The following is a 15,239-nucleotide window of genomic DNA, read 5'->3' as shown; positions in this document are numbered from 1 at the left end:
GAGTGAGTGAAATGATTTACCTGAGGACATACATTTTGGAACACTAAGTGCAGCTTTTCAGAAGAAGAGCAATTATTCATTTCCTTATTTTTTACGTATTTTAGGTGGAATACAGAAGCTTCCCGGTTTCTTCACAGTCAGAGGTGAGCTCTACACACCTGAAATATATTATCATCCTCTCTTTATTTTTGGATAATGAGCGCTTTTTCAAGAATGTGACACTTAGGATTTTCTCTTCCAGATTATACAAGCAATACAGAATTTAACCCAGCTCCTCTATAGCCTTCAGGTAACTGTGCTCCTCTCATCTTTGACCTTGGGGATGTTTCTCTTAAAGCAGTTCATTTTATTAGATGATCCCCAGACATCAAAAATTAGAACAGTTGAGAGGTGGTGAATGATCTTAAAAGAATGCCTAATTCCCAAAGTGTAACTCCCCCGGTTTCTCGTGGAACTTCACCTGGTTTTGTAATCATGGGGCAACACTCCTACTTTTTATACCGTTCTTCTCTGAAACCATAAAACAGTTCATATCTTTAAAAAATATGGATGACTATGATCTGGCTTGAAGTTTACAGTGAAACTCTTAGGTGAGTGTAGCATGACTTCACATTTTCTGGTGAAAACTTAAATTCGCACCTAAACTTCTTTCACTTTCTCCTGTGGACCTGGGCCTTTGCAGCAGTTAAATAATTCATGAGTTCCTTCATCCTTTTGTGTGTTCATCCACCCAACATTTATTGAGTGCTCTCTCTGTGCTGGGCACTGTGCTAAGGGCTGAGCATACAAAGGCAGATGGACCACAAAGCCTACCATCAAATGGCTCACTGTCTTTCACAGAGAGACAGGCATAAAAATTGTGCTTGCATTTAGGATTACAGGGTTGGATGATCCCTTAGTTCGTGCACAAGAGAGGCCAGATACATCCAATTGTTCAATATATGGATTAAAAGCCTTTTAATGATATGAAAGCAATGTTAGTGTTAAATATAAATTAGTTGAAAATTTGAGGATGTAAGTAAATAAAATGGCTTGTGATTATACAGAGAGAATTACTATTGTCATGTTTGTATGCATCCCGCCGGTTTTTTTTTTTCCCCAAGATTTTATTTATTTTAGAGAGAGCTTGAGTAGGGGGAGGGGCGAAAGGAGAGGGAGAGATTCTCAAGCAGACTCCACACCAAGCGCAGAGCCTGACGTGGGGCTCGATCACATGACCCTGAGATCAGGACCTGAGCTGAAATCAAGAGTTGGATGCTTAACCTCCTGAGCCACCCGGGTGCTCCTCCCTCCAGTTTTTTAGAATCATTTTCTATATACTCTACTATAAGATGTACCTTTCTATGTGTTCAGCTATTATTCTGTAGCACAATTTTTGGTGGCTGTATAATATTCAAGTCTGTGGTGGGAATTCTTCATAGCTACAGTTCTCTATCGAGTCTGTTAGATATTCTTGTACACTAATCTTTTGAAATATATCTGAGTGTTTCCTTAGGATAAATGGCTAGAATTATTTTTTTTTAGGTTTTTAATAGATACTACCCAAATAATCAAACTGGTCAACATCCCTCTCTCCTCCTCAATTTGAAAATAGATCAAGGTATCTGATTACCTTAATTTTCATTTCTTTGGTTACTGTTGAAACTAAACTCCTCCCCACTGCCCCTGGTTTATTAGCCATTCATACTTCTTATCTTAGACCTGTTGAATATTAAAAGAAGATTAAAATTAAGTCTGACTTTAAGTTTTTGCCAGAAGACAATGTAGAGTCATGCTGCATTTGATGTTTTCTTATTTATACTTTGCATCAAGACTTCTTTCTTTTACGTCTTATTGATCATCTGCCTATTGCTCTAGTACCCGTATCTTAATAATTAAAGTTTTGGATTATATTTGAATATATGACAGTGATAGTCTCCTCTTAACTATATTTCTATACTTATCCATATATTCTTTCATCAGAGATTTGAATCACTCTGACAAGTTTCTTACCCGTGTACCAGGACTGATAAATTAAAATTTCCTATTTATGAACAAAATTGGAGAGAATCGTCACTTTTGCAGTAATTAGTCCTTTTGGTGGAGAACATGCTGTTTGTCATCTCTTATTTTAGATTAAAGGAAGATGTTTTTGTTTAACAGTTCTATTCTTTGGACTATGCCAGATAGAAAGCTAAAATTTGAAAGTAATGATATTATGGCTCTTCTTCAATACTTACATCAATTTGATTTTCTTGCCTTTTACTTTGTCTTACTTCTGGAAATTGTGACAATAGCATCCTTGTGCAAGATCTAACGGAATACCTTTGGGGTCTGGCATTAAACATGCTGGCCTGGGATAGATGTTCTTAGAGTTGATTTATCATAGAAAAAAAACATTCCTTCTTTTACATTTTAACTGAGAAATGAATATAGTTTGAGCATAGTTCATTAACTTTTGGGAGATGAAAACATTGAGTATCCTAGCTTGTGTTGCCTGATGAAAACATTCACAGGTCATCTCTCTTCTTTTCAGTGTTGAATGCCACACTTTGTGGATTCAGGGTTCAGAAAAGCTCACCTAAATGACCTAATTTTTGCACCACATTAGATTGAAGGGAGGTAACAAATTCTACAGTGGATTCTCTTAACCACGGCTTTTGAGGGGGTCTGAGGATGTGGGCTCTGGAAGATGTCTGTTCATGGGGTACTCATCTCTTTTGAAGCTGAATCTCTTATGCATGATTGAACTTTTTACATATGCATTTTCAAATCAGATGCAAATGAAATTTGATCCCTCAGTTAGGAGAGCAGAGTTAGAGATGAGGTATATGGGGAAGGTGGAAAGAAGACAAAAGTTGAGAGAGCAAATTGGGAATTTTCCTAAATTTGAAAAGCAAGTGCTGTTGTCTTTCCTAAATTTAAGTATCAGATGTGTGAAAATGAATATCCAGTCTTCAGAGTCCACCTCTATGTGAGAGAAGAGAGTGGTCTCATCTCAAATGTTAGGTAGACATGAAGAATGCTACCTGGTGGCGCTTACTTAGCCTATTGTGAACTGTTCATGAGTGTTGTCTTTTCCCGTGGTAATTTTGATGTACAAAATGCTGGATTTTTGTTTGTTTTGCTATACTGATGCCCTTGAAGTGTATTAGAATTAATAAATGTGCAGCCTACCATTTGCTCTAGCCAAGTCAGCAGAGTCCTGAACAGTTATTTATGTGCTAATTATTTCACATTTAAAGATAATTAGTGCCTATTTTCAATGATAATAATTGTTCTCTTTTTAATAACTTCTAAAAGACCTTAATTAAATATTCATGTGAGTTTTGGAATTTTTGAAGTAAGTTTTCAAATTTAAAAACATGAATTTTATTTCGAAAGTCTCCAGCAAATACATTTTTTGAATCTTATTCCAAGACAAGTACCAATTTAAAATTTCCTTGAGTTCTTTAACCTTCAGAAGTATAGGGAACTGTTGATCTAACAAAGAACTACGAGTCAAATCCCCATGTTCCCGGCATCTGTTACATGGACAGTTTTAAAAATTCTTAGGAAAGAAAAATGTGAATTTATTCCTGGGAGAGTAATAATTTCTCATAACGAGTTAAAACACACATACATACCCAGTGTGTGGCCATTTTCAATTTGTCCCTTTTGTGCTTCTTTGTGCTTTAAATGGGAACTTAGAAAATTAAAAGCTTCCAAGGGCATTCACAGAGATTTTTTTTTCCTTTTTTTTTTTTTTTTTTTTGGTTTTGTGGAATCCTTCCAAATCTTGGCAATTATTTCCTGTGATGCTGCCAAACTTTTCATAGGCAGATACTGCAACTCCAAATGTTTTTTTAATCTGGTTGGTAATATCCTCTGGGCTTTAGAGTATCTATGTTCCCTTAATCATTCCAGCCTCCTGTTAGCAATCTATTAAACAAATGAATTTCAGCTTAAGACTTTATGTCTGACCTTCCTGCTATAATACAAAGAAATAACAGTAACGAGATAGCTTTACCACTTACGTAGCTCCTCAAGATTAAATTAACGGCTATCCTTGGGCATTACATTATAAAAAGGTTATTTACCAAAAGTCTCCAAGTGGTTGACTTTTATTTTTATGTTTTCATGTATGTAATATAGCTTAAGTAATTTCTGGTTTGGGACTCAAATAAAGGATACTACCAGGTTTATATAGAATCTTAAATTCTCATGAATTATTGAGTGGAGAGCCCTAGGAGAATGAGACATAGAACAGGAATGCAGTCTTGTGAATTTGCGTACTGAATTCTTATTCACAAGACTTGCTTCAATATTACCCAACAACCAGCAACAAAACCACATTTCCAAAAGTGGGGATGAGTATGGCTTTTGTGCCTTTTTTTTTTTTCTTCTTTTGGATATTAATTCCCAAGCCATCCTGCTAGGAAATGTGGGATAAGCCTCTTGGCAATGCCAAGGTCAGCCTGGGGAGATAACTTAGAAAAGGGACAGAAATATTAAGAGGAAAGAATGGGGTCGTGCTTTTTGTGTTCAGAGGTCGCTGCAACCCAGAGCACAAACACACACGTGGAGGCCGTGACTGTTTGCCCCTGCCCTGCTCTCACAGGCCGCCTTGACCATCCAGGATAGCCACATCCGGGTCCACAGGCTGCTTCTCCCGCAGCAGGAGAGACTCTCCGCCGGCGCGTCCTTCCGAGGGAGCCCCTTCCAGGACCAGGAGAAGTTCCGCAACCTGGAGAAGCAGCGGGAGGGGCTGGCCGACATCCACAAGCTGCAATACCAGTTGCAGCAGGACCAGCGGCGCTGGCTCCGCCAGTGCGACCAGCAGCAGCGGGAACAGGAGGCCAGGGCCGGCCGGCTGCAGGAGCGGGAGGCCGAGTGCCAGTCACAGGAGGGGCTGCTGCTCAGGAACCGCGGGGAGCTGGACCAGCAGCTCCAGGAATACCAGCAGAACCTGGAGCGGCTGAGGGAGGGCCAGCGCCTGGTGGAGAGGGAAAGGGAGAGGATGCGGGGCCAGCAGAGCCTGCTGTGTGGTTGGAAACACGGTCGGCAGAGTAGCCTTCCCGCAGCGTTTGCTCCAAGAAGCACAGAGGTACGGATCTTCCATGCTTGTGGAAGCCGAGTAGAAGGCAGCCTCTCAGAGATGGGTTTAGTCATGGTCACTCCGGGGACACTGACCAGATGCCTGTCCTTTTGCCGCTGTGTTAAGAGCCCCCAAGAGTTAATATGTGGGTAGCAGAAACTGGGAACCTATCGAGACCACACGTATGCGTCTTGACTCGCAATAGGGAAATTTGGAAGACCTAGCTCCTGTTGGATGGAGGGCTCATTGTACTCTGTGGTGCTCTTACCCCAGGGGAGAAACACAGAAAGGAGTCCTCCAGTAAGGCAAAGTTTGTCCTGGAGCCCTGCTTGCTGGGAGCATGCTGCCTTTTCTGGACTTGAAGGACCCCTTTGCTTGATCTAGCCTTCAGAGTTTCGTATAGGTATACCTTTTAGCAGATCAATTAGCTTTTAATGTGAATCTATAGGTACTGAATTTAGCAAGTATAATACTAGTCTGTTAAGTAATACAGTTAATGTGTGTATACTAATTAGTGGCTGGGAGGGATATTAAAACCTTTCTGAAGATTGTGTTTGATTGGTACCCCTTCTACTCAGGTTCACCAGTTCCATTTTCCCCCCAGGAGTTTACTTTGCTGCACTCTGAGCACAGAAATGCTTTTTACTGATAGTGCATAAAGTTGTAAAACTTGATGATAAGAAAGGTCTGTGTTGCATCTGATTTTCCTTTCGACTTGGCTAAATTACATTTATAGCAAATACCTCATGCGTATATTGCAAATACCTCATGCATATATTTTCAACATTTTATTCAGCAAAAATAAAAATGCTGCTCTCAAAGTGGAAACACTTCAGTGGTAGAGGGCACGACTGCTAGGTTTTTTTGGGTTTTTTTGCTTTTGTTTTGTTTTTAAAGGTAGGCTAGACCCAGTGACTTGAAGTTTTGGCACTAGCTCAGTAGGGGATGGGTATCAGACTCTTATTAAACATCTTCATTACTAAAACTATTAGAAAGACATACTTTATAAAACTTGTACAAATTATTGGAGAAATTATTGTATTTTTTTGTATTTTCTTACACAGGTAATGGAACTTAATCGATCTGAGAGTTTGTGTCATGAAAACTCATTCTTCGTTAATGAAGCTTTAGTACAAATGTCGCTTAACTCTTACAACAATTCGACTCTATCAGGTGTCCAGGATGCCACTTATCCCCAGAATATAGCTAATTCTGATTTGGTAAGGACTAGTGAAAATCAAGTAGAGCTCCAGTTGGACGTTTGTCAGCCCTTGGATGTCAACCATGAACTGTGGACAGCCGCTGGGTCCTGTCATCAGATACCCCCTCTCCACCCAAGCAGCAAGGATTCTTGTAAAAATGGTAATTAACACTTTAAACATCATCTGTATGGTTTCAACAAGAAGCTGTTTCTCTGAATGGTTGGCTCTTCTTCAGAGCAAATCAAAGTGAGTCCTAGAAGGGGAATGAATTGGTTCTGATGAGCTGGAGTTTGTGGCATAAACTTCTCTTTGGTGAAGTCTGGGGCCATCTTCTAGAAAAGTTGGAACATGGTTAGACAGCTGTGAGGGTGCCACCAAGATGTAAGAACCAGACAGGTTTTCAGATCTGTGGCTTACGTGATAAATACCAAGATGCTTCACTTGTAAGGGAAAGTCATTCCTCGCTGTAGACTCTACCACATCCCGATATGTATACTCTGGTTCTCAGAAATAAAAGATAGAGACAGGGTTTGTGGTACGACTTTATTGTCTATCAGGGCAATTTCCTTTAATGTTAGCAAAATCTCTCCTGCTATTAAACATCCCAGAATGAAACCGTTAACATCATTTGTCATTGTTAAAAAAAAAAAAGGTGTTGTATCTTCCTAAGTACCACATAATAACACAATTTGCTAATCCCATTAAAGCATTTGCCAAATATAAATGAAAGGCAGCTCGAGTTACCAATGCCACATGAATCCAAGTGATTTAAATCTATGTCTATTATAAATTGTTTTCTGTGGGATATGAAGTAGGGAATGAGAAGAACTTGAAACCTCTCTACCAAAAAACAGATGGCATGCAATAGAATAAACAAATGGCTGGCCACATGGATGTGAAATAAATCACTGACAGCAAAATCTTTCAGAAACATAAAACAAGCAATAGTATAGAGATCTTCAGAATTTGACGCAGATTTGTTGCCATGCTTCATGTATATTCTTCGTATGTCAGTTGGATGATTTTTCAGCAACAGAAAGTTTTGAGGGTACTCAGCTACTCCGAATCAGAGAGTAATAATTCTGACACTGCCTGAGAGTTGATATATTACTAATCTAAAAGATGTGAATTCTTTGTAGTGGATAATTCTTTGCATTACTTAGTCACTGCTGTAACATTCTTATTTCTTGTCAGCATCTGGGAGAGAATGAAGTCACTCCTCAAAGCATCATTTCAAATATTCCTTAAATTAAAAAAAAATGGAATGGTTCATTAAGATTTTTTTTAAAACAGGTAGAATTTAGAGAATGTAGCCCCTTTATTATCTTGCAACTTTAGTGCTATGGAGACCACATTGCAGAAGGCTTTTTCTAGGTAAATGTTGCTTTGCTGTGTTGATTCATTAAGTCGCTATTTATGGTGTTTTCTATGTTTTTGTCAGGGTGGTTTTGCATCCTGGCTTTGGTAGAATTCAAAAACTCAGTTTGAGTTAAACCACATTCAGCTTTTGTTTAAAAGGAGCATTTCTCTCTTTTTGTGTATCTGCCATCTTCTTCTGTTGACTTGTGCTTCTAAGTATAAAGCTTTTAAACATTTGGCAGCATACTTGCAGGAGATAGAAAATGTACTAAGGAAATAAACAATGATTATATCCAAAACCAGTCTCACCACATGTAAGGAATTAAAGCTAGTCAAGGGAAATGCTGAGAAAATGTACTTATGCTTCAGCTATTGTGTGTCCAGTGGAGGCCAAGGACACCAAGGACATTGGCAGAAGAGAAGAAAATTAACTTTGGCCTGAGTCTCTCAGGAACATCCTGGTGTGTGTAAGTAGGGATCAGATCAGAATGCAGTGTGTGCTGTTAGGCACTGGAGTTTTGCAACTGGTTAGAAAACCCTGTTTATATTTGTTTACTTGAAACAGGATAAGCAGTTTCTGGAGGAGAGAATAGAAGGGGATTAGGAGGTGATAGAGAAGTGGCATGAAAATTGGATATACGTTCTTAGGAGGGTGGCCGGGGCCAGATACAACTGTTCAAACCATGCTGATGCTTTCACAGCTTTTAACATTGAAAGTAGCACAAAATAAGCTACTGCTGGTGGTCTTGGCCAGACTCTGCCCATGCCCCCAACTCGTGCTGGCGGGGGAGGGGAGTGCCGCCCTGGTGGAAGGCGGCCCTGCGCATGCAGGCCGAGACAGTGGCGGTCCAGGTGCTGGAATTCAGGACCGTGCCGTGTCCACGCTCCCTGTCACAGTCCGCCGCTGCGTCTTTGGGCTAGCGGCCACTCAGCCATCACTCCTGAGGACCCGTGGCTCTCACAAATACTCAACCAAATTTGCCTCTGATGTTCTTGGCTAGTGTTTTTGGGAAATGTGCATTTAGCCATGTTGAGTGAATGCTGTGCTGAAGATTTTATCTGTAGGCCCTAAGGTTCAGCTGTGTGAGGACAACTCCTTCAAGAATGGTTCGTTTATTTGTCTGGTCCAGTGCTGTGGGCATAGGATCAGTGGACATGTGAATCTCTAGAATGCAGTGTGTGCTGTGAGGCACTAGACGGAAAAAAATTGTGTGTAAATTAGATTCTTGAATGTGTTTGGATGTCACGGAGGGTAGACTTTTCATTGGTTTGTTCAGTCCAACTTCACCAGCCATTTTTATTGTTCTCGGGTTGTAACTGGATTTTGCTTTACTCTACCGCGGCCATCACCGCTGACAATTAGGGGACACCAAATTTCAAGCCCTGTGCTGCAGTTCTCCAGGGAGAAACGCATTCATGCAACAATCCACGGGGACAGCTCTGTTCTTCTCTCCATCTGAGTGGGGAAACTGAAGTATGGAGAGGTTCAGTGACTTGTCCAAGGTCCCACAGCTAGTCAGTGGTAGAGCCACAGACGGAGCCTGGGAGGACTGGCTCCGGAGCCCTCACTCTTCACCAGGACGCTGCAGGTGGTTGATTTCTAGAAAGCTCTTTGGAATTGTACTTTCTGTAGAAGTTGGCATAGAAGTGAAATAAATGTTGCTTGATGCCCAGCAGGATGTTCACAATTAAGGGCCAGTTGTTATTATTGTTGTCATTGTTGTTTTCTTCCCCTTCCTGTCTTTTTTAGTATTACCATTTGGAAGATATTTCTCAATATTTGGGACTATGGTGGCCATTGCTCACTTTTTTTCCAGTAGGCACATTTTCTTAAATAGGGTTTGTTTCTCTAATGTCCCCTAATAATCACGCCATGTTACTTGTAAATATTATTTAAAGTAGCACTTTAAAGAAGTCTACTCTCCACTTTTGGAAGTTGTTTCCTGAACACACGTCTTGGGTATTTGAGCATTAAATCCAAACTGGTGTTTGATTTTATTTTTAGTGGAAGAGGGGGTTGTTTTAAGAACGTAATCAATACTCCTCTGAGGGACACAGACTTCAAGAAGACTACAAGACTACCCAAAATGTGAAGTTCCTTACACTGTATAGTGCCTGTAGGACAATGACTATGTAACTGGACCCGTGAAACGCTCAGTTTAATTACTCTTCTTTATGGCAAAACAAATACTTTATTTTTGTGATTTTTTTTCCCCCCTCTTAGCTTTGGAATTCTAGGACTATTTATACAGTGCATCTATTAGTGTATATGTGACCTTTTCTTTAAACATCAGACAAAACGCTTTATGGTATGGAAATTAGTCTGAAATCTTCTTAGTCTCCCTTTTCAGCTATATTTTTGTCTGTACCTCGGTTTTTGAAGGTTGCCTAAAAAGTTCCTCTTCAGTGTAGTTAAAGCATTATGGTTTTGCCATACATATGATAAAATTTACAGGAAGAGCCAAGTTTTATGTGTTAATCATGTAGCTATTGGCAGAAGAATAATTTTATTAAATTTGGATTCCAAAAGAGTGTTGAGTGTTTCCCTTTAGTACATATTAGGATTTGGTGCCCATCAAAATATTGTCAAAATTCAAAGCATTGTATTCAGAATATTTCATCTTGGCAATTTTTTTTTTAAATACAGACATCTGTGTTAAACTTTCATTGACATGTTTTTTACGTATGGAAAGAAAATAGAAAATTTCCCAATAAGAACCCATGCTATAGTTAGTATTTAAGTAACAGTTTTAAGGAAGTGACTATATGATAATTTCTAATGTTTTTAAAGTATTCCATAATTCAGAAATGGGCGTCTTATTTGTGTTATCTGTGCGGAAAGAAGTCTTGCCAAAGACCTCCGGCAATTTCTCACAAAAGTCAAACTGGCATTGGATACCATAAACTTCAAGGACAAAATATATTTGAAAAGAGGGATGTGTTAGTTTCCCGGGGCTGCCATAATAAAGGACCACAGACTGGGAGGCTTACACAACAGAAAATTATTTCCTGACAGTTCTGGAAGCTGAAAGTCTGAGATCAAGGTATTGGCAGGGTTGGTTTTGCTGAGGGCCTCTCTCCTTGGTTTGTGGATGATTGTCTTCTCCCTGTGTCTTCTCACTGCCCCCCCCCTTCCCCTGCTTGTCCGTGTCCTAACATCCTCCTCTTACAAGGACACCATTCATATTGGTTTAGGGTCCATCCTGGTGACCGCACGTAATTACCTCTTTGAAGGCTTTATCTCCAAATACATCTCAAGGTAATGGGGGTTAGGAGTTGATTATATGAATTTGGCGGGGGAAAAAGTTTAGCCCTTAACACAGGATAAAATGATTATTTTTCTCATTGCAGTATTTTTAGGTATCATGAAAGCTTTAAATTTTTTTTAATATACTAAAGTTGAACTGTAATATAACTACATTGCGAGTCTTTTTCACTTGGTTAGGGAAGTGAGTTGAACTTGTAAAATTGTGATAAATAATCTATATCTGCTTATTGTTATGTTATCAATCCTGTATGTCAACACATAGAGCATGGGGCAGAAAATATTGAGTCTGTAGATTCATTAGACCATATTTCCAAACCTACGCCCTAATGAAGGAGCTTTGGGAACTTTGAGCTCTCTCTGAATGGGAGGGATATTAGATGCCTTTATTTTGAGTTGTTTAAGTGAACTAAAAACTGAAAGGTTGAGAACATTCGTTATGACATCAACTTTTTGTCCAGATACATCTATTGGGAAGTTACTGGGCAACTCTTTTTCCTTTGGAATTTTGACTATCACTTTGGGAACATTTTTAAGGAAATCATGGTTATTACTTGCTCTCAGTAATCCACGTCATGGCAAGACTATAAAGAATTGGGCTCAGAGGCTTAATTTTAATCTATCTCACTGACAAGTGTAGATGATTGACTTTTGCCTTTTGCAGATTTTGTACCAGGAAAGGGAAACATGCCATTTGCTTGTAGGGCCTGGTGAGCCCCCGGTGCTAACTGCCAGCTTCCTGACTGCACAGTTCTCTGGGGGCAGGTTGGCTGTGTGAGCCAACTGGGCCAGGGCCATCCCGCCTTAGTGCATAGAGCCCAGTACACAGCAGGAGAGTAAAACCAGCAGGTGGGTGGATTCAGAGGCAGGCAGCCAGCCATGTGGCTGCCTGTTCATTCCCACCCTGGGTTCCAATTTGGTTTCAACAAGCTGCTGAAGTGAGAGTCCATTCAGTATGAATGATTCCAGAGGTTAGGTCTGGCCTTGGGTCGTCCTTAGCTTAAAACAAGAAAAAATATATACACTCATGTAAATATATATGTAAATATACATATACGTATGTGGTCTATGAATTACATATTTGGCTTTTCTAGTATCGTGTGGCTTTATTCTTTTTTTTTTTTTTAAAGATTTTATTTATTTATTGGAGAGATACAGAGAGAGCTAGAGAGTACAAGTGGGGGAGAAAGAGAAGCAGGCTCCCTGCTGAGCAGGGAACCCGATGTGGGACTCGATCCCAGGACTCCAGGCTCATGACCTGAGCCAAAGACAGATGCTTAACTGACTGAGCCACCCGGGCACCCATCGTATGACTTTAATTTTAAAGTGATTAAGGGTTGGGTTTGAAAGAGAAGTTCTAACTGTTTGTGTACCAAACATACCTGAAAGATAAAGCATGTTCCTATCAGTCGCATTGATTCATGAGACAGTGATCCAAAACTGGGAAAGGAAGCATCTTCCACAGATCAGAATCTAGGACTCCTTTCTCACCCCTATGTCCATCCTGCGATGGAGGTTCCATTTTGTAGGGCTTGCTTAAAATGTGTAGTGTTCTGGGCACCTGGGTGGCTCAGTTGGTTAAGCGACTGCCTTCGGCTCAGGTCATGAACCTGGAGTCCCGGGATCAAGTCCCACATTGGGCTCCCTGCTCAGCAGGGAGTCTGCTTCTCCCTCTGACCCTCTTCCCTCTCATGCTCTCTGTCTCTCATTCTCTCTCTCACAGATAAATAAAATCTTAAAAAAAAATAAAATGTGAAGTGTTCAGCTGAGGACTGTTAATTTATGTCTGCCTGAGAAGAACATGTTCATCTTGCTCAGTGGGTAGCAAACTTTTTCTTAAAGGACCACATAGTGAATGTTTTCATCTTTCCAGGCTATCAGGTCTTGGTCACGTATGGTCAGCTCTGCCATTATACCTCAAAAGTAGGCAGAGACAATGTGTAAAGAATGAGATTGGCTGTGTTATGGTAAAAGTTTATTTGTAAAAACGAGTGTTTTTTGTTGTTTTGTTTTTGTTTTTTGTTTGTTTTTTTTTAATCCACTTAAATTGAGAGAAAGTTATATTCCTCCTGGTTTGGAAATTTTATCCCAGCTCACTTTGGGTTGAATTAATAATGAAATAGTATATGGTACTTCATGCCATTTAAAAACACATTTGCATTCATGGTCTCATTTTCTCTTTATAGCAATCTTGTGAGATGACAGTTAGTGTCACTGGGTTTTTCAAGTAAGGCAACTTTTCTCTTTTACTTTTTGTTTAGTCTCTGCGAAATGATGAATTTAGAAAAATAACGTTGAATGGGTGGAGTTTTTAAGGTCAGTGGCTTAAAACTTGGAGGGACCCTCCCCCACCCCCGACTCCAGATTCAAACTCCTGTGATTGTGTCATGGAGGGCTACTGTCTAACGGTGAGGCTGAAGAGACGCAAGGTGTCATGGGTGGGATTGGTTGCTGGAACCCTGGTTACTGTAGCTGGCTACACCTCAGGGTTTCTGGAAAAATGCAATGAAAGTATGAACTCCTCTGTTCAGAGATTCTCATTTGGTAGGACATGGCTGGAGCCTATACATCTGTGTATCGAACATTCTCCTTAGGTGATTCCAAAGCAGCCAGCCTGCCCTCTATCCCTGCACTGCCAACCTGGAGTGCTGGGCTTGATGTTCGAGAACCTCAGTTCAAACACTAACTCTGGCTTCTAAGGCTGCATGATTCCTAAGCCTTAATTCCCCATCTATACAATTTGGAAGGAAGTGTTAACAGAACTAAAGGGGGGAAAATGCCTGGCATGTCCTGGGATCCGGGGAATATTTGCTTCCTTCCTACCTTCTGGAAGTAATTAATTCTGATTGTGATTCAGGGGTGGTGTACTGATAAAGATGTAAGCGTCTCCTGAATGCCACTAAAGCTGGTAAGATTTAGATTTAGAAAAAAAGCTAAATTGGGAAAATATTTTTTTTAACTCAGAATGGAAATCTAATATAAAGCAGAATTCCCTTTTTTTATTGGTCGGAGAGGGGGTGTTGGTTGTGCCCCAACTGTCCTGGGAGGCATGTTAAATGACATTCAGTAGCACAGCCTTTAGCTTCCCTTTGTTCCTCTCCGTAGAGGAACAGTTTACATCAGTCAGCTATGTTTCCAGAACCAAAGGTAAGAAATATTCTGGCAACAAGACTGAACATCTCAGTTCGGCATATAGAGCTTCCATACCTATAGAACTTCCAACCCTTACTGGTTACATTATGTAAATGGTTGCATTATGTCAGTATATCCCCAGGAAATCTTATAATTGTACTTGAGTTCCCTGAGTAGGATTTCAACTAGAAAGAAAATGTTGAGTATGGCCAACAGTATTTTGGTTTGAACCATTCCTTACTCTGAAATTTAAAAATTGTGCTCTGGTTTATGACCTCAATCTCCTTTTGAGTTTGGTTACTCGAATCAATTTGTTCTTATTAGTACTGGATAGACTGATAAAAATCAAGGTTCAGAATTGCCAGGAAGTACCTCTTATTAGCACTTACCATAATTTGAATTAATTACCTGTGTAACAATTTATGTAATGTCTGCCTGCCCCAGTACAGAATAGGCTTCACGGGGGTGGGGAGCTGCATGTGTCTCCTTTGTTAATTGCTCTCTCAGAAGCACCAAGCACACTGTTGGCATAAAATGAACATTTGATAAATATTTATGACATAAATAAAGGAGTCAAGGTCCATACTCTTTAGCAGAAATGACAGCACCTGTGAGCTTGAGCCACAATGCTTGACTTGACTGAGGCATGGGAAAAGGTTGAGAAAAGACAGAGTTACATGGGGTGTGATGGTGGTTAACGCATGCGGGCTAGAGGAGGCTAGCTCACTGGATCCACTGAGTTTCCCAAAACCTGTAAGATGGGCATATGTTAAATGGCATTCTTAAAATGTCAGAGTAACTGTAAGATTGTTTGCCTTTAATACCTAACTGGATTCAGTTATCAACTTTTCTTCCTTATTAATGTTGAAATAATTTTGTTTACTGTTGTATAGTCCTATTTAACAGATTGGTACAGGTACTCTTTGTACAACTCGAGAGAGCATCTCTGTGTGTGATTTATTTTTCCATTTAGAACATTATGTATAGCCCCGTATAGCTATGGCAAATGAAAACTTTAAAAAGTTAAAAGGTGTTCTTCATAAAATGTTTTAATTTATTCTAAACAAGTAAAAATGAACCCATCACTATCATTTTAGGAAGATGGCACATAAACAACTTAGCATTTATCTATTTTATCAGTAACTTAGCCAACCTATCTGTTCACTGGGGTATTTCTTTTTTAACCATATAGTAGCTCGAACACCAGTAAATTAAACATGGGCAG

At 39.9% G+C, this 15,239-nt stretch overlaps 1 protein-coding gene across 8 annotated transcripts in view; it reads left to right on the top strand.

The window, feature by feature from the left end:
* Positions 1 to 15,239, top strand: part of ARHGEF28 (Rho guanine nucleotide exchange factor 28) — a 324,502-nt gene that overhangs the window by 290,245 nt on the left and 19,018 nt on the right. For 7 of the 8 annotated variants that reach the window (XM_073905343.1, XM_073905344.1, XM_073905346.1 and 4 more), the window contains 4 exons: positions 105 to 143; positions 242 to 289; positions 4,580 to 5,065; positions 6,121 to 6,418. In XM_073905343.1, the coding sequence (XP_073761444.1) occupies positions 105 to 143; positions 242 to 289; positions 4,580 to 5,065; positions 6,121 to 6,418 (871 nt within the window). The remainder of the gene's footprint in view (positions 1 to 104; positions 144 to 241; positions 290 to 4,579; positions 5,066 to 6,120; positions 6,419 to 15,239) is intronic. The other variant, XM_073905347.1, reaches the window with a different exon arrangement.

This window comes from Callorhinus ursinus, unplaced genomic scaffold, assembly GCF_003265705.2.
Source record: "Callorhinus ursinus isolate GAN/ISIS: 27379988/994484 unplaced genomic scaffold, GSC_fseal_2.0 scaffold23, whole genome shotgun sequence".
NCBI lineage: Eukaryota > Metazoa > Chordata > Mammalia > Carnivora > Otariidae > Callorhinus > Callorhinus ursinus.
Note: the sequence above shows the minus strand (reverse complement) of the source record. Positions and strands in the feature narration are given on the sequence as shown.